We start from the raw sequence: 25,345 nt of genomic DNA, 5'->3' as shown, positions 1-25,345 counted from the left end.
GTGTGTGTGTGTGGACTCAGTCAGGGATACTCTCAGGGTTTCACACTCCCCTTTGATATTCCCCATCACCGTGAGGTTTCGATCGCAGCGTGACGCGCTCACCGCGCCGCCACAGCGCGGGGCCGTACATACATGTGAGCCACGTCACTGAGGTCGCGTGGATTCCCAGCAGGGCGGCTCGGCCCGGTACCCGTTTGCGGCGTTTGAGTTCCCCGTGTTGCATTTACTTAAGCAGGGTTCTCGACTTTTAAACATGCGCCACCGACGGCCGCCTGGTCACACTCCTGAGCTAAATCCCAAGCAGCAGACGTTACCTTCAGGGGCGTTCAGGTGCATGGTTTCCATGGGGCCGATGAAGGCGTAGCGCATTCCCAGTCCCTCTGACATAACCAGGTCGATATCCTTCACTGATATAACACCATCCTGTTCGAGTGAGACATAACGGGGAAAAACACCTTATTTAGAGACGTTTCATTTATTAGGTATACATTGTTTACCAACACTGCAAAAACGGATCTAAAAATAAGTAAAATGTTCTTAAAGTTAGTGTATTTTTCCTTTATTTGAGCAGCTAAATAAGATTATTTGCCAATGGAATGAGTATCTTGACCCCTAAAATAAGATAATTAGACATCCTGCACTTGAAATAAGATGATTGAGATGAATTGTTGCTATTTTAAGTGCAAAAATCTTTTTCCATTGGCAAATCATCTTATTTACCTGCTCAAATCAATGACAAATACATTCATTTTAAGAACATTTTACTTATTTTAAGTTCCGTTTTTGCAGTGAAAGGCTTATACGGTTGCACAGTGCGGCACAAAAGCACAGAAGATTCTTGAATATTTTCACATTTTGTGACATTAATTTAATATAGATTTTATGTCATCACCAACACCAGGTAGTGCGAGCGTTATTGTGAGGAGGAGGGAGAGTGAAACAGGGTTTTCACCGTTCTTTACGTATGAAAATCTGTAAAGCGTAGTGGGTATTTATTTCTCAACCACCTTGAGCCAATATTTTAAATGCCAACCTTTCACTGCAGTTACAGCTGCAAGTTTCTACCAGCTTCGCTCATGGAGAGACTCTGCAGAACGTCTGCCTCTAGCTCAAGCTCAGTCAGGATGGATGGAGAATCGGCGAACTCATCACAGACTGCGTCCCTCCTCATGGTACGGTGTTTCTCTAATAACAAGCCCTGGATCAAACCTCAAATAAAGGTCCAGAGGGCATCATCTCCAGGCTCAGCTGATCAGACAGACTGTGGCATTATGGGATGCATGTTCAACAGGAGCCTGAAGCTGGGGAAAGTACCACTGCTGTGGACGACCTCCAGTGTGGTACCAATGCTGAAGACCACACATCCGAAGTAACTCAGCAGTTGGAGGCCAGTAGCACTGACCCCACATCTGATGAAGACCCTCATGAAGTTGGTTTTTAACCATCTTCACCCCCTGGTGAGGTCTTCATTGGATCTGCTGATGGTGCCATCACCTACAACCTGCACTGAGCTCTCATCCACCTGGGAAAGCCTGACAGAAGTGGACCACCACCTGTCCCGATGGACGACTGGCTGCCCACAGTATGTGAGGACACAGGGCAGGGTACCGTTCTGGCACTGCTCCTGTTAACCTTCTAGACTGCAGAGTTCTCCATCAGCTCCCCTGGCTGACACCTTGAGATGTTCTCATATGACGACACTGACTACAGACAGTGGACTCAGGACTGCATAGACTGGTACCAGTGGAACCATGTCCTGACCAGTGTGGGGGAACCTAAGGAACCGGTGGTGGATTTCCACAGGCACAGACCTGTCTGGTGTGTTCCCTGGACTTCATCATCTACTAATTAGGCGCATTCTGGTAATTTGTTGGACTTGGTTTTATTTAGTAGTGTCAGAGTAAAAAGGGTTAAACACAAGTGCACGCCACACTTTTCAGATTGTTATTAGTAAACTGTTTGTCTTTCATTTCCTAATGACACACTACTTTGTGTTGCTCTTTTTACGTAATACCCAAATAAAACACACTGACATTTGCTATGTAACAAAATATGGAAAGGTTCTGTTTCACAGAGCAATCCATCGTGTTGCAGGGTCGGGACGATGCCACCAACAAAGCAGGCTGTCAGATTAAAGACTGAAGAGGTAAGAACATATTCTTTAGGGAAGTTCAACAAAGGTGTAACTTTTTACCTCTAATGTTTTCTCAGTGCCAAATTGTTCTTGATCCCATCTAAATCCTCTCACTATATAGAGTTTCCCCTAATCTACCGACTCTGTGTCCCCGGGATTGTGTGCAGGGCGGAGACAGCTGAGGATGGAGGGATGGAGAGAGGGCCAGGCAGCGGGCGGGGTTCAGGTATCTTTGGGGTTGAGATGCCTTTTGGCTGACCACGGAGGAAACGGATCCAGAGAGGTGGAGGGACGGGACAGGGTCGCCTTTGTTTAGCTCCCGCATCCAACAACGGGGCTGTTATCTGAGGAAAAATGGGGTGGTGGGTGGGGTCTTTTCTCTTCAGTAATCACTGTGGGTAACAAGGTGCTTTCTCAGCCGCTCTGCTTTCCAGTGTTGGACCGTTTTTTTTCCTTTGGGTTCTTTGGGGGGTGATGAGGCTGTGTGTATTTCGAGGGGTGAGCGAGAGTTCTGTTATGTAAGGAGGAACATAAGACTGCTTCTAGGATGATTAGGGCCTAAATAGGGAGTATGCATAGGAGGTACACTGTTTTTACTGTGATTTTCTTTTCTTCAACGTTTCATGTTTTTCTTTCTTGATTTTTTTAACCATTTTTCTTTTTTCCTGTTGTCCTAGCTACTGTTTTTTCCTGTTATTTTGTGTAAAAAGACACAAATGAATTTATGCACCAAAAGCTGCTTAGAGAAACTATTTTTTGCTGACTTTGCATTGACTGGTGATGGAGTGTAAAGTGGGATTAGTTAGCTGCATTTGAACCTCCATTTGGAGGAACAACTTCTTGAGTAACTTCATGAGACAAAAAACAAAACAATAGAATCCTATTTCAGAATGTTTGACAAAATTGTAAATAGACAGCAGAGGCTTAAGCCAGGCAACTATATTTTTTAGAACATTTGAGTTTTTAAAGCTCATGTCAGTGGCATTTTCCCTCTTTACAGACTTTTTCCTTTTTTGTGCCACTTGAACGTTACAAGTCAACAAACAAATTTTAATATCAGACAAAGATAACCTAAGTAAATACAAAATGCAGTGTTTTAAATATGTTTTCTTTAAATCAAGCCAAGAAAACCAACCTGGCCCTATGGAAACATATTTGACCCATTTGTCAAATAATAAATAACATTAATTGAGCACATTATTTGGTTCAATTTCACTAACCACACTTGAGTATGACGATGTGAATTAGACCATAAAACCTAATAAAACGTCACATCGAGCACTGATCTAAAGAATTTAATCACCAGCTGAGAAACAAACTGGCCTCCATCCAAGTTTGAGACGCCAGCGAACTCCAGACATTTTCCATCAACAGGGAAAACGTGCGACAATGGTGAACCCTAATTACTCAGAGAGTGCATTGACGACTCATCCAATAGATCAAAAAAATAATCAAGAAAGACATCTAAAGCTCTGGAGTTCTCAATGCCTAAGTTAATACCAGTGTTCATGACAGTGAGAAAGGGACCGGGCAAAATGCCATCTATGACAGAGTTCAACGTTTGAACCTACGGCTGATTAAAAAGAAAACAACGGTCCACCTCTAGCTTGCCAAAAATTATCTTGATGATCCTCTGCAATCTTCGGACCGATATAAATAAAGTGGAGCTTTTTTTTTTTTTTTTATAAAAATTTCATAAAAATACTTGATACTGACAGTCAAACATAACAGTGGTTGTGTTATGGTCTGGGGCTGCTTTGCTTCTTCCTTACATGGACACGTTGCTGTAGGTTTGGAAACATAAACTCTTTTCTCTAGCAGAAAATCCTGAAGGAGGATTCCCAACCATAAGTTTATGACCTTAAACACAAGCTGGTTTGGGTTATGCTGCTGGGCAATCTTCGTAAGTACACCAGCAGGTCCAACTCTTAATGCCTAAGAAATATGCAGATTGTTGAGAGGCCTAGTCAAAGTATGCAGTTGAATCCAATTGATGTCCCACCATGGCACAATCTTAAAGAAGTCATTTATGCTCAAAAACACTCCGATGTGGGTGAGTTCAAACTATTTCTGAGCGTTGCGACCTCCAGTTGCACAATGTGTAAACTGCAACTAAAAATTTCTACCGATAATAAATAATAATAATTTAAAAAATGACTGTAACAAAAGTGGAGGGATTCCCTACATATTAATCATAGATTGCTAGTTGATAAAAGTAAAATGGATGACATTAAATTCGCCACTAATTAAAACATGGCTATGATCTTATGTTGCTTTTCTGTTTATTTTAGCAAGTGGAAGATAAAATGATCTAATTAAATACAAACATTTTTAAAAGTTCTACGATTAAAATAAGTTCATTTCAGCTTGGTTGAGTATCTCAAGCGATAGACGTAGTAATTTCAACCTTTCTAAAAAAGTCCCACCAGCAAATAACATCGCCAATGGTGTGCAAACACCTCGAGTGCTCTTACGTTTCCTTTGATCCAAACATTTTTCTAATCTTTTTGTGTTCTTGAATCATTTTCTGACTTCTTTCCAGCAGCTATCTAGAAAATCTCCCTGAAATGCTCTGCAGTGAATGTTGTGCAGGTGCTTTCACACAACCCAATGCTTTCAGCAACAGTGGACGTGACAAAATCAGCTGAACTGTCCCAGTAGGCTGGCGTTAATGAGACATATGTATGCAAATCAGGATAATTAGACAGTTAGCAAGCTTCCAACACACGTTTCTAATCCTTGAAAAAGACACACAGTTTCCTCCCATTTGAGCTGTGTTGCCCCTGCTGATTTACAATGTACTTAAGGTTCCACAGGCCTGAGGAATCTGCAACTCACAAATCAAGCTACAGGAAACACATTATTAGTCGTGTTTTACATGAGGATTCAGTGTTGATGTGGGTGAGCCCTTTTCTAATCTTACATATAGTTTGGGTGGTAATCTTTCCATGGTGCACCTCATCTAATGAGGGACAGGACAAGTTCAACATCCCCTTCCTCCCCCTTACCCTGGATAGCACTCAGCTTGTATGGCATGTGGATGGTAGGATAGATGGATGAGCAGATGGCTAAAACAAAACTAGCAAAAACTGATAAAACCAAATTGGTAAAACTGGATGTGCAGTGGATTGCAGAAGTATTAATTCTCCTTGGAACATTTCACAGCTTGTCAAATAACAACCACAAACATACATATATTTTTATTGGAATCTTATGTAAAAGACCAACACAAAGTGTTATACAAATGTGAAATGGAAAGAAAAGCATACATGTTTGAAATTTTATTATTTTTTATTTTTTTTACAAATGTTTTAAATCAGGGTTCAGGTGCTTGGACCAATTCTCTTTCTCTATCTCTCACTCATACGCCCCCCCCCCCCCCCCCCCCACACACACACACACACAATAGTTAAAGGCATATCTTGATAACATGAAAACCTGAATTACCTAAAATGTTCTGCTTAAAAACTCAGACAAGACAGAGGTTGTTGTCTTTGGACCAGAGTCTTTGAAAAAGAAACTGCTTCATCAATCACTTGGTTGTAAAGGACATAATGATAATTTTCCCTCCCCCTGCAAGATTATTTTCCTGCTCTCCGATTTTGCATTATTTGCTGTTATTTCATCTTTTGTCTTTGTTCTTTCATTGTTTATTTCTTTTCATAGAAGCAACATCTGACCTGCCATTCCGTGTAGGTGTGACCCCGTCCTGGAGGGGGGCATCAGCAGAGCTACTGCCACCAACAACTTCATGTTTCCCTTCTATAGATGACCCATGTGGCCCTGTCTTTAAGTTTTTAACATTGTCTCTCTCATAGGTCAATATCACTGATGTTGCCCATCTGATCACTTATCTTTGAAGGTATAATTTCCAGTGACTTAGTTATCTTTAAGGACAATGCCACTGAAACGTTTACCAAGCTTACTCTTCCATTTCCTTTTTGTCCTCAGTAGATGAACTAGTAGATAACTTTCAGTCTAAAGTCTCAGATTTCATTGAGTGCATTACTCCCATTAAAATAAATGATTTTTATGGTTCTCTATGACATCTATAAAGAGAGACTTCACAATATAACTTACAACCAATGTTCCCCCTAATTTGTCATGTGTCTGAGCGTACACACAAACTCCCTGAGCGTTCACTAGACCTCTGTGAGCAACATTACACATGTGCACTGAGGCTACATTACGCCTGTCCAAAACCTGAGATTATAACAAGCTACATGGTTTACCAAAATAATTAAAGCACAGCAATAATTTCTTTTAGATTATAGTTTAAATACAACTGATTTAGCCTAATTACATGAAGAAGACAAAAATCTTGGAATTTTTAAAGAGCTGTATGGTGTGTTTTATGTCAGAGTAGGGGTCCTGCTAACGAAGAACTGAGACATGTACATATTTCAGAGTTAAAATTTTATTGCCATTAAATTATGTACATTTTCTGCTGTGAGATTTAGCACAAGCATGTGGTACTGTTGTAGCCTCGCTTCTGTCAGTCTGCTAGAGGGCAGCTGTGGCTACAATGTAGCTCACCACCATCAGGGTGTGAATGTGTGAAATAATGGGTAAATGAGTGACCAGTGTAAAGCGCTTTGGGGTCGTCGAACTAGTTAAAGCGCTGCACAAGTACAAGACATCCGTAGTCCTCATGCATGCTCTCATACAGAAACGTATAAACAAAGTTGCTTTTCAAAAATGGAGGTAGAACAGGAAGGTTGGTCAGAAACCAGCAGAAGCCGTGTGCTGCAAAGGACTCCAACTGCATCTGATAACTGCAGCGGAGCAGGAGCGCTCCAGAAACAAACAGCAGGTGTAGTGCTCAAAAACCAACCAAATTTATGGAGGGCCAAAGTACAAATTGGTTGAAAAAATGGCACTTACGATCTCACAGATCCCCCCCAAAAAAACACACAGCCACACAAACAGCTGACATGCAGCAGGAGTGAGAAAGACACACACATCGCAACCTGCCCAACTAGAAAGGCGTCTGCCCCACCCGTCAATCTGTGGTGCTCCCCGAGCAGCACCTGACTCTCACAGAGTGGGACCGTGGAACATCTCACCAGAATTGCAAAATGGTACAAAACTTGGTTCATTATTATTTTGTTTACAGTTCAGCTTGGATTTTATTTTCTGCACTGCATTGATGTGCTGATCCAGATGCAGTGAGCGATTGCACATATGCGTAGCTTCGAGGGAACAGTGTTTACAGCCTAAAAACGCAAGGGAATCTTTTTTCTCTGAGATGATCAACAAAAACAGTAATAATGCTCGTTTGCCACAGTCGACAGGTTAAAAACCCTCCTGTGACCGTGGCTAAACTGCACTCCACCAGGGCCTGCAATGAATTAGCTAACTTCTACTTCTATTGCTAAGTTCCATCTAATTTTGGCAAAATGTCCCTGTTCTACCAAATAAACTACAAAAGCTTAGAAGAAATTGTTCGCCAGCTAAGTTCTTAATCCTGATGCCTTGATGTTCTACAGACAGCTTTCTTTAAAAAAGTTTTGCCTGTCATAACGTCTGATTTTACTCAGATAATAAACTCAGATCTAATCCCTTCTGACAGGTGTTTTCCCCCATTCTCTCAAAGGAGCAATTATCAAACCACTGCTGAAAAAGAACAATGTGGACAAACTACTTCTGCAGAACTACAGCCCCATCTCAAACCTCCCCTTTATCAGTAGGATCATTGAAAAAAACTGTGTTCAGTGCTTCAGTGTCCTCTTCTCTAATTCCAAGTCAGTCCTGGGGGATGGCCGCTCGCACTGAGCCTGGAGGTTTTTTTCTGTTAAAGGGGAGTTTTCCTCTCCACTGTCGCTGCATGCATGCTAAGTATGAGGGATTGCTGCAAAGACAACAACACAATGCAACTAACTGTCCACTGTCGCTACATGCTCATCTGGGAGGAGTGAATGCATCAAGTCAATGACTCGATGCAATTTGCAGGGTTTCCCTAAATCAAAAACTTTTTAACCAATTTGAAAAACTGAACTGAATTCGACTGGATTGTGTGATAACGAGGTTCAGTTTGGAAATTTAGCAGCTTCACACCAAAGTGGCACTTTCACTAGCTGAGATCCAGGAACAGCCTTGGAGTCTGAAATTAAAGCAAAACCTTGGGCAATAAGGAATGTCCTGGATCTGAATCTGAGCGTAAAGATTTCAGCTCAAAATCTCAAACATCCTTGCAGTGGATGAACAGATCTTTTACAGTCATGAGGAAGAAGCTCAGCTGCAACCATAACTGAATTTCCTTGAAGTAAATATCTGTGCTTTTAATTCTTAGAAGAGAGAGGTTATTGCCAGCAACTGTTCAGATGGGTAACAGTGACTAACAGAACAAGAGCTGCCACCTGACCGCTCGCCTACTTGCCTCGTCAGTGAGCCGCTCATTCATCCAGTGACTTCTTAACATTCCACAGCCGTGAGGAGACGAGGAATTCTGCTGCAACTTAAAGAACCAACAAAAACAACCCTCATGGAGTTCAACAGTTGAGATCTATACAGGACAAATGCCTGCTAACTTTACACGGGACTGTCACCACAAGTAGTTGTTGGTGTTTGATACATTACATTTTCCTTAACGGGTTAATTTGTTTCAGTACTGGCAATTAATAAAATGAAAGCTGTATGTAATCCAGATTCATTACGCATAGAGTGACATATTTTAACCTTTTAATTCTGCTAATTTTGATGATCAAAATAACAGAAATAAACACTTGACATATATCAGTGTGGGTGATGAATATTTATAAGTCACCTTTTGATTTTATGTCCTCATACTGAGCTGTTTTATTTACTGACTCATATGAAATGTAATTTCATATATATTGAGAAAGAGTTTTGATAAAGATTTTAAAAATGTTGATTATTACGCACCCAGGGACATTTTTATGCACTTAGTAAACATTTTTAACCAACAATTTGAATTTCTTGCTCAGTTAAGCGAGTTGTGGTCGATCTATTTTGAGGCAATACAGCAAACATACCACTCACTTGAGTAACATCAGAAGAAAATAAATGTTTTTTTATGGACCTCCACAAGTCTGGTTCATCCTCGGGTACAATTTTCAGATCCCCGAAAGTGCTGCATTCATCTGTTCAAACCATCAGGAAAGAAAAGCAGCATGGGAATCTTTAGGCAGCACACCGTTCAGGAAAGAGACGGGTTCTGTGTCCCAGAGATTAACGTGTTTAGGGGATGAAAGTAGATATCGACCACAAAAGACAAAGCAAAAGACCTTTTGAAGATTTTAGCTGAAGGTGTTGAGAGAGTGTCATTATCTACAGTGAAACTGTTCCGGTACCAGCATGAGCTGAAAGGCCACTTGCCCAGGAAAAAGCCATTACTCTGAAGGCAACATAAACAAAAGAGATTAGAGTTTGCAAATGAACTCAGGGACAACGACCTGAATTATTGGAGACATGTGCTGTGATTTGATGAAACTAAAATTGAAGTGGTCATTATCACCAGTTTCATCTGACGTGATAGGCAGAACACACTTTATTGAATGTTTTTTTATATCTCTCTTTGCATTTATAGAAGCAGACTCAGAGGATGTTGTATTGCTCTCTCCCTTTTCTCCCTTTTGGCATTTTGTCTCATCTGTTTCTCTCCTTCTTTTCCCCCTCTTCTACCTTCCCGTTTCAGTGTCCATTGAACATAAAATAGTCCCAGTATAAATTCTAATAAAGCTTCTTGCATATATAAATCAAGTAGAGCACTATGGCGAAAGCAGTAAGGCTCCACTTGTGAAGGAAAAATCTGTTGGGCTCTTTTAGGCATTAAGACAACAATTATTTTTGCCACATTGCCAGACAGGACACAAATAAAAAAAAATAAAAGAAAAGGAGAACACCTCCCAGCCGTGAAGTTTGGGGGTGGCAGCATAATGTTTGGGTGTTTTACTGCAAGAGGGACTGGTGCATTTCACAAAGTGAATTGCAGTATCAAGAAAGAACATAATATGGAAATGTCAAAGCAATATCTCAAGAAATCAGCCACCCAGTCAAAGCTTGGGTGCAAATGGGTCATCCAAATTAAAAATAGGAGCAAAGTAGCTGTACTCAGGGCAGTGCTGTCAGGAAGACTCGACCATAATTACAGCAAACTGTTGTAATAAAACTGTTGAAGGACACCCAATACATTTGAACCAAATTATCCAGTTTACTTTGTGATTCTATTTTATTTTTAAATTTTAAAATTGATGAAAATATCTGAATTTGAAGAATGTTAAAAAAAACCTTCTTGATCAGCAAGTAAACAGTTTTGGCAAGCTTAGCTGTTCAGTCAAATTTAAGGTCTGAAAGTGAGAAATAAAGGTTATGTGTATTTTTTAACTGTGTAAATAATCTGCTTTTGTGTTTAGAATCAGTGCTGAACAATATGAAGAAGAAGTGTATTCCTTTTATAAATAAAAAATGTTTTCTACATGCTTTATATTTGTTTTTTTATCTCACTCATATGTAACTTGTACTTCCTTCTTGTATTTCTAAGTATCTCACTATTATTTGTTCTTTCCGCTGTTTGCTTTCCGATACCTTTTAATGTGAAAGTCTGGAGGATTTTATTTGTTTTTAAACACATAAAACTGTAGGATCACATACTAAAAGGAAAACATCATTCCTTATTATACAATTAATATACATACAACAACAGAGAAAGACAATATTATTACTATGGACAAGAGACAGAACACTGAAGCAAACAACCGAATGTTCACAGGATAAGACATTATTAACCTTTTTGTGAGTCTCAAAAGAAAAGAAGTAATAACTTGACTTCAGTAAAAAATTACAACAATGAAACAAAAAAAAACAACACAATGGGCTTTTCAACAAGAAAACCTCACCCTGACACTTACCTGAACCAGCCTCCATGACTCAGCGATAATGGCAGCCTGAACTCTGTTGAGGGCAAAGCCATCTATCTCTTTCTTCAGAAGGACGGGCGCCTGGCCGACCTGAACCATAAGAAACCAGAAGTCAAGCAGCAGAGCCACCGGTATAAATAAAAGGACCAAAATCTGAACTGTAATGCTTAGTATAAACTAGTAATAAGATGAGATTGGCAAATTATTCAATTTATTCAAGAAAATCGCTAAGTTCTTTTTATTTAGTCCAGATAAAGATTATCAGTCATTTTAATAATCAAAATAATTTTACAGCATCTGCATAGTCAACCTATTTTAGTGGTAGAAGCAAATTGCCTATAATGTTTTAGTCTACATCAAATGCAGAGGTTCATTATGATATAAAAGCGGTTACAGAACTATTGGTGGATGGATGGCAGGGCGGACAGATGGACAAATTAGAGAAAACGTAACATTTGGCCAAAAAGTCCAATTAATGGTTGTCTTGATTTTTATGGCAGGAACCAGTTAACAGTTTTCATCGTCTTAGGAAACCCATGCCTCTGAAAAATCGCTAATTTTTACAAATAGTTTTGCGGTCTTCCTTTTCCCTTTTAGAGGTCGTCACAGAGAGTCATCCATCTCAATCTTATCCTATGTTCTGTATCTTCTTCTCTCGCTAACTACCTTCATGTCCTCTTTCACTCCATTCATAAATCTCCTCTCTGGTCTTCCTCTAAGCCTCAAGCCTGGCCATTCCAGCCTCAGCATCCTTCTACCGATGAACTCCTTAGCCCAATTTACACTACCCTTTTTTTACCGATCCATGCTGAGTTCGGACCGAGCTTGGATCAGTTAACCGTGCCGAGCTTGGTTCTTACGACCGTTTACACATCACGCTAGCATGCTTTCTTGCCTCCTAGTGACGATCTACGGTACTACTGCTCTCTAGGATTGAAGGAGGGAATCAAGCAAATAAAAATGGCGGCGCCCGTAACATTCAGGAAGTTATGTTTCGTTATAATTGTGATATTTTGTTGTTTGCGGAGAGTCAGGCGAAGAAGGCAATCTTTGGTAAATTTACTTGTCAGAGTCGGCTTTTGGGAAGTGGACGTCCAATCAGGGCTTACAGACGCAGTAAACAACGACAGACACTGAGGTTCATCACACTGCTAAGCAGAATTATCACTGGAAATCGTGTGGCACGGTAGGGAAGCTAGTATTTTTATGAATGGATGAAATGTCAGCTGACCGCATGGAGATGACGCAGTCTGCACATGCGCTCTTCGTTATTAGAGAATCAAGCCACTGAAAAATCGGGGCGAGCCCACTGATCAAACTGGTACTAGATTTAGCGCGGTTCGGTTGTGTTTGGCACGGTTCATTTCAGTTGCGTTCCATTTACACTCGATAGTTATCTCAGTTACCGAGCTCTGAACTTTCTCGGCACGGTTAAACTAGTGTAAACGGGGCTATTATCTCTCCTGAGTACATGTCCAAGCCATCTCAGTCTGGCCTCTCTGGATTTATTTCCAATACATCTAATATGAGCCGTCTCTTTGATGTACTCATTCCTGATCCTATTCCTCCTTGTCACACAACATCTTCATCAGTCCCACTGTCTCTAAACCATCCATCTCTGGTCTCACCGCCATCTTCCACACCTTTCCTTTCATTCTCTCTGATACTCTTATCACATAACACACCTGACGCTTTTACTCTGGACTTTTGACCCTTAGTACCGGTACTTAAAGTCCTCTGGCTTGTTTATCTCTGCTCCCTGTAAACCTCTTGGCTCCACTTGTTTCACTCTCATTAAGAGACATGTATTCTGTCTTGCTACAGCTAACCTTCATTCCTCTCCTTTCCATGGCAAACCTCAATCTCTCTAGATATTCCTCCACCTGTTCCCTGGTCTCTCTGTAGATAACAAGGTCATCTGTAAACATCATAGTCCATGGAGATTCCTGTCTAACCTCAACTGTCAACCTGTCCATCACTCCAGCAAACAAGACAGGGCTGCACCAGTCTTGAATATTTCTCTGCTTCTCTCTCAGCACCCTAACTCTGCACATCTCTCTTGTTCCTAAAAAAATGGTACTACCACCTACATTCCTCTGGCATCTTCTCACTCTCTAGATCTCTGAAACAGCTGAGCCAAAAACTCTAATGTTGGTTTTCTGAGACCCTTCCATACATCCTACGGTATATCAGGATGTATCTGCTTTTCACTCTTCATCCTTTTCAATGGCCTCCTTATGTCCTCCTTACTAATCTTTGCTTTACTTCCTGATTCACAATGGCTGCTTCTTTGCTCTTTGTTCTCTCTCATTTTCCTTATTCAGCAACTCTTCAAAAGGACTCCTTCCATCTACCTATCACACTTGTACATTTCCATCTCAGTCCTTACTCACTCTAACCTGCCGAATACCCTTTCTATCTCTATCTCCCTGCCTCTCCAACTTGCATAAAATCTTCTCTACTACAGTCAAACCTATCTTACAAGTCATTGTGAGCCCTTTGTTTGACCTTAGCTAACTCTACCTTAACTTTATGCTACATCTCTCTGTACTCAGCAACTCTCTTCAGTGTCCCACTTCTTAGCTAATCCCTTTCTCTCCTTGTGCTTTTCCTTCCAGAAGGCACACCAAGTACTCTCCTATTTGTCTCGCTGATAGCGTTAGCTGTAGTTGTCCAGACATCTGGAAGCACCTCCTGACCACCCCAAGGATGTCTCAACTCCCCTCTGAAAGCCACACAACTTTCTTCCTCACCATCAGAGACCTTCTACACACACCATCCTGTGCCATCTTACTACAATCCCACCAACCACTAAATTGCAGTCAATGTAGATGTAATCCACCTGTAAGATCCTGCCTCCTCTGGAAGAAAGTATTCACTACAGCCTTTTCCATCCTCGTTACAAAGTTTACCACTGTCTGTCCTTCTGCATTCCTGTTATGGTGTCTCCCCAAAAACCTTAGCTTTTATGCTAACTGCATGGAGATCAGATTTTAAATGAGATTATTGTTCATGTCCAAGTACGAGACACTCCAGTACCGGTTCAGTAAATTGCAGGTGGTAATAATGGTCAGACTAACTGGTGCAGGACTTTTTATAAATACATAAAAGACAAGTTGAAAAAACATGAAACGCTAAGATTATCATAAACCTACAAAAAAAATAAAAAAATAAAGGAGTATAAACTTCTACAAACCTGTTAAAGACAGATTTGGGAGTGGAATAGATGAGGGGAGTACAGGAAAAGAAAATCAGAATTTAGATTCACAGTAAAGCTCTTTCAAGTTATTCATTTGGGATGGTGATCGCTGCTCCAGATTCTAGGAACAGTCTTCAAGGTGTGCTTTCAAAAAGCCAGTGGCTTTCAGAGATTTAATGTTGTGAAATTCAGCTTTTAAGTCTTGCTTGGAAAAGTCCTGTTTTGAAATAACTTGTCGGTTAAGGTGAAGCTGCTTAGGCAGGGATTTACAGCTGGCAATTAAAAAAATGGCTCAGAACATCAATCGGACTTGCAGAGTTTGGTTTTCACAGGCAATTGATGTCACAACACATTTTACTGGCAAGTCCTTTTGTCACTCCTACGTTCTTGTTTAAAATGGGAAATCTAATTTGTAATCTGCACCTTGGTCATCAGAGAATGGGTGGCGTCCATAACAGTTGCCAAGGTCTCTGGGTGAGGCACCAGCTCGACCAGTTTCACATAGTAGGGTGGGTTTACCTGGAAGTGACAAGACAAGACAAGGAAAGGCGATAACGTCTTTAAAACGTGAGACCCGATATAATCCTTTTATCAGAATTCTTGCTATGGTCAAAAATGTTATCCTTTTTTTATTGTTCAATGGTGCATAGCAGTTAAAGACAAGTTGAGCATTAGTACCACAACATCACAATCAGAACCAGCTTTAATTGCCAAGCCTGTTGCACACATATCTGATTTTGACTTCGGTTCCACTCTGTTATCAATGAAGACATTTTAAATATGAATACATAAAAAGGCAAATTAAATTTTTTTTTTGTAAATATGCATATATTCAGTGTTTCTACATAAGAGGAGGAGGTCTTGTGTGGGAGAAGATGCTCGCAATCTATGTTCCATATCTCCCACTAATCAATTTGTATGCTTTTATGTAATATTGTTCATCTATTTCACATTATGTTTGTGGTTGGAGATGGAACTATATGTCTTGCAAATGTATAATAGACCTGTTAATAAGCACTCTTTTCCTTTCTGTATGTTTTCAAGCTGAACGTTTGCTGCAGTTCTGGGTTGGTACCAACCGGATGGGACACAAGGCAGCGGCTTCTTTCCTGTACTTTAGCAAAGACACTGCTTGGTACCAGGCAGGAGGTGGAGCTGCTCAGGATCACTCCTTTACCCACAAAACGTTCAATTTCCTGAAAGACGCTCTGCTTGACTTCAAGCTGCTCGAATACGCACTCCTGGAAGACATGAAGGCATACAAAACCATCAGTAGAGGAAGCACGTGAAACAAATATCACATTTTCTTGCCTTTACCCATAACCCTTTATCAGATTTGATTGCAAGAAACATGAAAAGGCTATGAAGAAATAGCTTTTGTGATTGTTAACACAAAATACTCAAAAGTAATAACATAAATCCATGTAATATTGGTTACATACACTAAGATTACTATGACACAATAGTATACACTCTATTGTCCTCTTGGGGAAATTTGTCTCCGACTAAGAAGCACGACGTTTAACAGATAAGACAATTAAAATATGCAGAGCACTTTGAATCGTCTTGTAACTGAAAAGTGCTTTATAAATAAACTTGCCTTGCAAGACAGCACCTGCTGTATTTGTCATTACGAGACAGTACAGCCATTTACACATCAATCCTTTAAAAGGCTAGAATTTTCTGATGTACAAAAATGAGACCACTATAAATAATTTCAGCCCTTTTTCCACATTTAATGTGATATGATATGCTGAAAAACAAAGTATTGCAGCTGAAAAACAAAGTATTGCAGCGACAGCTGTCTCAATATGTGTTGCCATGCCCAGTATAGATTGCTCACACTTGTTTACCAACCAATGTGAAAAATACCTTTTCCCAGCGGTGCCACACTTAAAGGAAACCCTGTTAATATGGTACAATACCCATTTGCCTGTAGGACATCACTAAGTCTTCTTCTATAAATGCTAAAAACATTGGTGTGTACAGAGTTAGGGATCTTGGACCATTCCTCTTTGTAAAGTCTCAGTAGATCTTTTAGGGTCCTTGATCCTCACTTCTGTTCCCTTCTTCTCAGCTCACATCACAGGTTTTCTGTAAGAATTATTTGTGGGGCTAATGACCATGTAGGAAGCTTGATTTATTGATTTGGGTACATGTTTTTTTTAATCATTATGCTGTTGATAAGATCAACGAACACAAGGCCACCAGGATTTTATTGTGATTTAAGTATTGTTATTTTCAACAGTTAATGATGCCATGCAGTTTAACTTGGGCCCGAGTTGTAACGGTGACCCAAAGATGCCGCTCCGTGTTGCGATTTTCTAAGTATAAGATATTTACAGTTCACTGTGCGTGGCGGCAAAATAAATACGGATCATTGAGTCAAGGGCCAGTGGGTAAAACAAACAGGGCCCGGTGTCATATTTAGAATCCATTGACAAATTAAAAGCACGGATTACTAATTAAAAAGGTCCCAGACACACTGATTAACTAAAAAGATAAGAATAAATCGCAAAAAAAACCTCAGTTGCAATAATTTTGTCAAGCATACACGTTGCCATGGCAACCCCTATACAACGTGTTGCTGTGGCAACCCCTGAATAAGGCAGCATCCAAAAGGACAGTGATTTTAGCAGTGATTTTGTAGTAAAAAAAATAACAAAAACTAATTAAATCCTATTGTGGGATTATTTCCCCAATAAGTAAATGTGCTTAAACTAAAAGTAGATTTATTTAGTGTAAGATTAAGCTACTATAATACACAAGCCTTTTATTTTAAGACTCTACATACTTCTTTCGTAGAGGCCCCAATATGTGTGTGTTTTTGCGACAACTTAATACTGGGTTTACAAGCAAAGAATTTACCAACCTTATTTTAATTGCCTCAGAGTTTTAAAAGAAATGTTTTGTTTGCACTACATCAGCTGAATCAGGGACCTAATCTCTGAAAGCCTGTGTCCGGGACACATTATGGTAATACAGAATGAACGAGGAAATACTCTGAGTATTTGAAACCATTCCTTTGACATCTGGTGCTATGCTCCGCCCCTAATCTGGAAACATGGACATAGCTAACATCAGTGGTAATACCTGTTAATCATCGGCCAACGGTTTGAATCAGAAAACCGCTCACACTTCCTCTTTGATCACAAACAAATGTGATCAAGAAAACAAAGCAAAACATAAAGCAGCTTCCTGTAATTAGATAATATGTAGTCGACAGCCATACGAAAAAAATAATTAAATAAAAGCTTTGTGTTGCATTTCCTCGTCTACATTGTTATCACTTGGAAGCCTGCTTCAGTGAAGTAAACACAGATTTTTGCCCCTGTTCCATCTTTCCCTTCCTGTGATCATATCTGCTGGGAAGAACGGCGCCATTGTCTTCGGGGTCTTGAACTTTCTATCGGATTTCAGGTGACTGGTACAACATTTAAAACAGGTTTTAGTGTCGATTGTAGTTTGTGTTCCTAGACTGGCGATGCGTAGATTAGGAACTTGTCTTTTATCATCACAGGGGTCGGGTCTTGTCTGTTAAACAAATGTTAATCTAGCTGAATAAATACCATCCAAAGTTGAGGAAGTTATAATTTCTTGTGTTTATGAAAAACATAAAATTACAAATCAGCATAGTTTAACGGATGTAATTAAGCACTTGATTTTACATTACAGTTAAAGTTAGGCTATTTTTGTACTACGGCTTTTGCTTCTTGAAACACTTTCCTTAAGGAATCTTAACAAAACAAAAAAAATATTATTTAGGACAGATATACAGATATTGGGGCACTGATTCCAATAATCTAGCTGACATTGAAACTCTTAACTCAAGCCTTGTTTTTTTATTGTTGAAATTACCTGAGCTAGCTACAACAAACATTTACCAGCATGATCCCTTCATCCTCTCTTCGACACTCCTTGCTTTGTTATGCATCAGTCAGTCAATCAGACAATTTCCCCTTGACAGGTTCGGATCAGCAGGTCAAAGACTTAAGAGAAAGATTCTCCCCCCCCCCCCCCCCCCCCATCCATTAAATCCATCACCCTGTGATGGACAGGCGACCTGTTAGTAAAGCGAAAATCAGCTTAAGGCCAGGGGACATATTTGGATTTCTTCATGAGCAGAAAAGAATAATTGCTTCATTTTCTGTTGAATTCAAAACTATCTCTCTACAATCACATGGTTTATATCCTGCATCTAAAAAATAACTTCACTGTAAACACTGTTTTGGCTAACTCTTTGTATATCCGTCAGACCTCACAAAAACAGATCAATTCTACTTTTGGTGGGATCCCATTTTTCGTAAAGCCAGCTGATGGCATTCTTTTTAAATCTGCATTACACACATAGCTCTGGGTTGTCATTTTTTTAAAGCTTTCGTATGCACCAAACGGGTTTAAATGTTGCGTACGTCACTTTCAATGCAAAGGCAGTGGTTTCTATAAAGAAAAACTTGCTGTAAGAATATGCGATCCCTCATGGCAACTCTGGTCCCAGTGTACGCTCATTTTAGAGACGGGGGAAACAGTAAAGTGGCGAATATCAGCCAGACTGCGTCATGATTCCTCCTAGACGTTCACTTTCACTCCATATCCGACTTTGTATAGCTCAACTGTGTCGTAAGCATTCAAAACCTCTTTGTTAACTATACACAAGGACCTTTCAAATGAGTAAAAAAAAAAGATGGCCCATAAGCCAATTTAAATCTTAAAATCAATCTTAAGTCAAAGTCCGCAGAACATTTCATCGGGTTTTCTACCATCGCATCCCTCTCCCCGATGAACACCAGCGTTGTGAGCACCACAGATTAACACATAAATTGTGACAAGGTGTGAGTCAGTTACTTTAACTGCTCTAAACAGTTAAATGTCGTGGTGAAACCGGTGCGTAATGCTCCACTGTGGATGCATTGGCACTGCTGAACGACCTTGTATATGGGAGAATTAGGAGGGAACGCGGTTTCAGGGATGAAAGATTTCCTGGCCCATCATGATGACTGGACAATATGCAGATTTAGACTCCCTACAGCATTGGACTCCGCTATAACCTACAGCGGACAGTGGCTTCCCCTTCAGCTCATAACCCGCTCTCCAAACCCCAGAGCGCAGGGGAGGCGTGCCATCGGCTTCCTAAAATGCCAGTGGTGGTGCTTGATGCGTCGGGGGGATGGGGGTTTAAACCTCATCCCTCCGGGTCACCGTACCTCCTCAGAATGACGTTCCAGATGTACAGCCTCCTCCAAGAAAATAGGAATTTCAACGCGGACGACGGGGCCCTCACAATGCCATCCGATGATTAAGACGGCAATAAGATTAACTTTTCAACAAGTTCTTTTAATGTGGACAACATATGTGCTTTTACATGATGTGAGGGATGGAATCCAAAGTTACATTCCTTCCTTGTGTCGACAAAGTTGCAGAATAAAGCTGATTCAGCTTATTCTATTGACGGCCATTTCAGGCAACAAACATAGCTGGCTCCTAATACTTTAACTTGAATTTATAATCCATAAAATAAACTTCAGTCATTTTAAACATTGAAAGTGGCAGCCAAGCTGATTTCCAGTTCAATGCTCCTTTAAAAAACAGTTTTAGACACCATATACTCATAGTTAGCCATCAATTTAGGACAAATAGAGTCCAAAAATAAAATATATCAAACTTTCATTTAAACAATTAATTTCTTACAAGTATGACCCAAATTCATTCACTACAAAATCTAACTTTGTAAGCCTTATTTAAGGAATACTGAACTGATTTCATTTAATAAAGAGCAGAAAAAACAACGTTATTCTGCCCCCTTCTGTATGATCAATGCAACAAAGAGCCAGGAAGTTTTGTGCTGACTTCAATTTTCTCGGTCCTCAGTCTGTGATTAGTTTTAGTTGATTTAAGTAAAGTTACGCTAAGAGGGAACCTCTTTATTTTATGTAAACAATGGCATCTTGCTGGTGAATCAACCTTGTCTGACCACGTTCAGGTCCATAAGAGTGCCTCCGTAAGTGTGTTTGGGAAAAACCGACGCAGTCATGTGTTCGTGCTGTCAGTGGTCGCCTTAGTTACCTGGACAAAAAAGGCTTCATCCAGTGCTTGGGCCAAGTCCTCATGGCTGGAAAGCAGGGCAAGCTGCTGCGTGGCCGTGAGATCCCCCCTCAGCATGCGAGCTTCTTCCAGCTCCTCTAGCTGCTTCCTGAACCCCAGAGAGCAGAGAAACGGTGTTAGAAAAAACTCAGACCCAACCAGACAGGCGCCAGAGACTCTAAAAACTGTTAAGGCAACATTTCTGTAAATCTTCTTTGCAGTAACGTTATATAATTTAAGCCAGGGGTCACCAACCTTTTTGAAACGGAGAGCTACTTCATCGGTACTGTGTCACATGAAGGTCTACCAGAACCTACCTTTGAACTAGAAGAGTCAGTGCTCACCAATTAACATATTTGCAATGCTCTTTTTTTAGAAATTGTCATTTTTACATCTGTATAAATACAAGTGTGATTACAAAATTAGAGCAACTGATTAAAGTAACATTTTAGATGCAGCTCACTGGAAGGCTACGCTACTTTTAGAACGGGTTTGAGGGCATCACATGCAGTCCTTGGGGTCTGCCTGGTGCCCGAGGGTACCATGTTGGTTATCTCTGATTTAAGCTATTCCTCAATGCTCCAAAATCGTATGGTAAGGGTTTCAAAATCTATTTACTTAATGGTCAATCTGACCTAAAACAAAAAAAAAAGGGAAATTTAGAGAGCCAATTAAACTGTTGTATAGTAAGTGCTAGCATTTATATTCTAATATTAATCTAAAATCAGATCTTGCAGGCTTGATGTGTTCTGTCTCTTTTGACCAGGTTCTACAAAACGAGTCAATTTGAAATTTTAATTGACAAGACACCTTTTGCATCTTATATAATTCTTGCATAATGTTGATCCGGACCTCCTTTGTTGGTTGTTCGTCCCCAGGCAGTTTTCTGGTGATAATAAACTGTAAACTCATTTCTTGTCTTCACTGTTAAGGCAATCTAGCACAATGTTCCCAAGATATACAGTTTCATAAGGGAAGGGAAAAACAACCGAGAATACGCTTTGAACATGTTGATGGATCCAGAACCAATACTCTTGAATAATTTGACAATTCAAAAAAAAGAAAAACATGGAAGGGGTTGGCTCCTTCAGTGCCGTATACAGGCATCTCCAGCTCCTCCATATCGTTTTTTTTTTTTTTGAGTAGATGTAATGAAAAAAAAAAGAAGAGTAAAATGTTTTTTCCAGCAGAATTCCCGCCAGACACTTGAAGAAGTTGAGATCTGTTGGATTTCACAAATGTGCTCCAGATTCTCCTGATTTATTGTCGTGTTTCCTTCTCTTTCCCCATTTTTCTTTCACATAGTATGTGCTCCCCCTTTGCTCCGCAGCACGCTGTTGTACAATTTAGAAATTATTTGGGAAAGGGACACAAGTGACATAAGTGCGTGTATTAGTCCTTGGTCAGATGATAGCCTGCAGGTATCAGAAAAAAATCTTCAGAGGTCAACCCATCTTAGATGATGAAATGCTTGGAGAGCCCCCTTGTGGACAAATTAATTATAGTTGGTTAATCATTTGGAGATCCATGTTTTGAATCGATTATCATATTTGTTTGGGGTAAATTCATGTCCTGTCCACACCATGATAGCATTTTAGATTCCTCCTCTAAACCACATAGTTTAATTATTTCATTCCAGGCTGTCATTGTTGCATAAGGTATGCACTCAGTTGAAAGGTTGATTTTAGATTGAAATCGAATGTCTACTATGAACGCTTTAAATGGTTTCCCGTTAATTGTTGTCTGTTCTCGATCTTTCCATCCCATTATAGTATACTAGCAGACATGGGAGGCCCACACCAGCATTTTCATTCTTTATTTATTTATTTTTTTTAGGGTAATTGGTCTCTCTAAATTCTCCTTAGGTGTGAGTGTGTGCGTGAATGCTTGTTTGTCCAGTTTGTCTCTGTGTTGCCCTGAGATAGACTGGTGACCTGTCCAGGGTGTACCCCGCCTCTCGCCCAGTGAACGCTGGAGATAGGCATCAGTACCCCTCGTGACCCCAGCACGAGGGGTACTGGGGATAAAGCGTTACATTTTGATCTCATGTAACCAGAGCAACACTTATCACATGTTTCCTGCGTCCCCTATATAGATCATGGTGAAAATAAATTGGGAGTTTAACATTGCTGTCTGTCAACAATGGTTAGCTGGGTGGATTTGTGAAAATTACGGCAATTTTTTTCTTTCTTAATTAACATTTTCAATAATGGTGAGAATTCTGAAAAATAAGCATCACATGAAAACCAGGGCTGCACAGTGGCACAGTGGGTAGCACTGTTGCCTTGCAGCAAGAAGGTCCTGGGTTCGAGTACACCCCTGGGTCTTTCTGCATGGAGTTTGCATGTTCTCCCTGTGCATGCGTGGGTTCTCTCCGGGTACTCCAGCTTCCTCCCACAGTCCAAAAACATGACTGTTAGGTTAATTGGCGTCTCTAAATTGTCCTTAGGTGTGAATGGTTGTTTGTCCTGTTTGTCTCTCTGTGTTGCCCTGCGACAGACTGGCGACCTGTCCAGGGTGTACCCCGCCTCTCGCCCGGTGAACGCTGGAGATAGGCACCAGCACCCCGCGACCCCATGAGGGATTAAGCGGTTGGGAAAATGGATGGATGAAAACCAGTGAAATGGATGGAATTTTGTAGTTGTCACATTGCTAATGTGGTTCAAGCTTGATTATCAGCATACATAACTGAAAATATTTGACTTTGTAATGTTCTATATTATAAATACAGAGACTATCACACAAAACTGCAGAGCGTTTTGAGCAAGATATTCCATACATAGCAAGCCAACACACCAATTGCCCCCATCTGTTGATATAGGGATTCTCAGTTTTTGCGTAAAATAGAAGTTTAAAAAATGTGAACCTATTTAAAATGTGGGTTCGTTTTTTTTTACATAGATCCATAGAAACCTTTTTTTATTTATTTTTTATTTTTGCCACGTTTCAACCCAAAAAAAAGAAAAGAAAAAACCCCAAAGGCCTTTGACATTTCATTGTAATGTTTAACTGGTGCTGACTGGTCTCTGAAGCTGTGTTTAAGCGTTAACGTGCACTTGATCATGCGTTTACATGGCAGCTGGAAGCTGCTGATCAAGCAGTGTTAATTTTTGTCTTCACAGTAATCAGCAGATTGAGGTTATAGTTATATTCTAAAGAGGGTGGTCACGATTTTCGAAAGCCTGGACAAAAATAGGTATTTTGTATTCTGCCAAGTTATGCATCATAAAGCAATGCGATGCTAATATTTTAAAGAGTATTGCATTTTTTTAAGATCATAACACATGGAATACCAGATGCAAACAAGCACATTGGTGCTGTGTAAGTCACCTGATCTCTGTGACAGCCTTTGCAGCCTGCCCCAGTTGGTTGTCATAGATCTTCACCCGGTAGCCTCCACTGACAAACACCATGGCCCAGGAGCGGCCGATCAGACCGCTAAACAACCAGAGACAGAGAAACAGTGAGAAAACAATAACAACTATCCAACCACTCAGGCTCATGCTGTAAAATCCTACATGTGATTAAACTCAGTTTCCTCAAAAACGACATAGCAACTAAGTTAAAGTATAAAGACAAAGTCATACAGGGGATTCTTCAGACTGATTTCCTGAACTTAAAGTACACACAATCTTTCTGCTAGCTCACTGTTTCCTGCTTGTTTTCCTTCTTCAAGTGTATATTGTAATAACTGCTACAGAAGAAAACTCCTTTCCACATCACTAAAAAAACAAGTTTGCCAAGGATCACTGTACTGTTTCTATACATTTTTAAATTGTACTTTCACAGGGGATCAGATTTTTGTCTTTGTAAGAATAGAATTCTGTCTTACAACCCTACTTCTTAGTCCAAACATATGGAGTAAACAGCCAGTACTGGCTGAAATTCCTGCTGCTCCTTCAGTGTTCCTGTCAGGCTTGGAGTAGTATTTTTCGCCGCTTTTAGAACATTTCCAGTTTTTAATTATGCCTCTCCAAGCTGCACAATTTTGCAAATTGAAATCAACATTACAATACCAACATTTGCAGTACTGAAATCATAATATTTGTTTGTGCCAGCCAATCATGCTCTGCATGACGAATTTATAACAGGCCATTAGCAGGGTAACAATCAGATGTTTTATTTAGGCCCTGAGAACCTAAAACAAAATGAGGTGGAGATCGTAATGGAGGAAGGAAAGACAGGGGTCGGGGAAATTTGGGGTTAATTGTAACCAAAACCCAAAGACTGCTGCTGACAGCTCAGTTAAAGAGGACTTTGTGTGTACTTTACTGATCAAGAGAGGTCACTTCAGAGGACTGCCATGTTTGGCTGACTGCACAGAAATACTGATCACGCTACAGGAACTAGTTTAAAAGGCAAATATAACCCCAGAGGGATCAGAGGATAGAGATTTTCAATCAGTATAGCTGCAAATGTCGTAAATAAGGGGGAGGTTTAACCGTGTTTATGCTGTAATCGTGATTAAAATATCAACGCAGACAACTCTGGCTGCAAAGAAAATACCAGCAAAGGACCATGCGAGAGATATCTGCAAGCATTTAAACTATGTAGAGTGTGAGAAAGCACTAAATTGTGGATGCACTTACTTTACAGACACACAAGCCGAAAAATACATGCGCCTAAAATCAGAAATGTATAATGGCTGTTATTTTTCAGCCGCTTGCTCACCTGCCGATCACAGTGATGGTTTTCAACTCAGAAGGATTCATAGTTTGATGTTACAGTGCCGCAAAAGAGACTGAAGTTTCTGTATTTCAACACAAAAGTCCTGCTCCGCCCCCTCCAGAGTCACGTTGTCCGACCGATACGGGATCCCAGATGGACAAACCTAGTGCTTTGACGTCGAAAGGTAAATAGGTTTCAGATTTTAGGTAAAATGCAACCCTCAAATAAGTAACTGCATACTTTTGTTATATTAAAGGTTTAATATTGAGTCAAAACTGAAAAACAAGAAGCTGTGAGCTAAATAAAACAGCGCGAGGTCGTCGCTTCCTTGCGTATCCTAGCAACGAGCGAATTTCTTCATCGATATCCAATCATATCAGGACA

The 25,345-nt window shown here is 40.2% G+C and overlaps 1 protein-coding gene across 1 annotated transcript in view; it reads right to left on the bottom strand.

Moving 5' to 3' along the window:
• Positions 1 to 25,109, bottom strand: part of cryl1 (crystallin, lambda 1) — a 31,768-nt gene extending 6,659 nt beyond the window's left edge. The window contains exons 1-7 of the mRNA XM_012880058.3: positions 24,965 to 25,109; positions 23,624 to 23,731; positions 20,276 to 20,402; positions 15,292 to 15,453; positions 14,636 to 14,731; positions 11,005 to 11,103; positions 315 to 423 (exon numbers count right to left, since the gene is read on the bottom strand). Of these exons, the coding sequence (XP_012735512.2) occupies positions 315 to 423; positions 11,005 to 11,103; positions 14,636 to 14,731; positions 15,292 to 15,453; positions 20,276 to 20,402; positions 23,624 to 23,731; positions 24,965 to 25,005 (742 nt within the window). The 5' untranslated portion in view covers positions 25,006 to 25,109. The remainder of the gene's footprint in view (positions 1 to 314; positions 424 to 11,004; positions 11,104 to 14,635; positions 14,732 to 15,291; positions 15,454 to 20,275; positions 20,403 to 23,623; positions 23,732 to 24,964) is intronic.
• Positions 25,110 to 25,345: the final 236 nt, after the last annotated feature.

The sequence above is a fragment of the Fundulus heteroclitus genome, chromosome 7, assembly GCF_011125445.2.
Source record: "Fundulus heteroclitus isolate FHET01 chromosome 7, MU-UCD_Fhet_4.1, whole genome shotgun sequence".
Classification (NCBI taxonomy): Eukaryota; Metazoa; Chordata; class Actinopteri; order Cyprinodontiformes; family Fundulidae; genus Fundulus; species Fundulus heteroclitus.
This window is presented reverse-complemented; position numbering and strand designations above follow the sequence as displayed.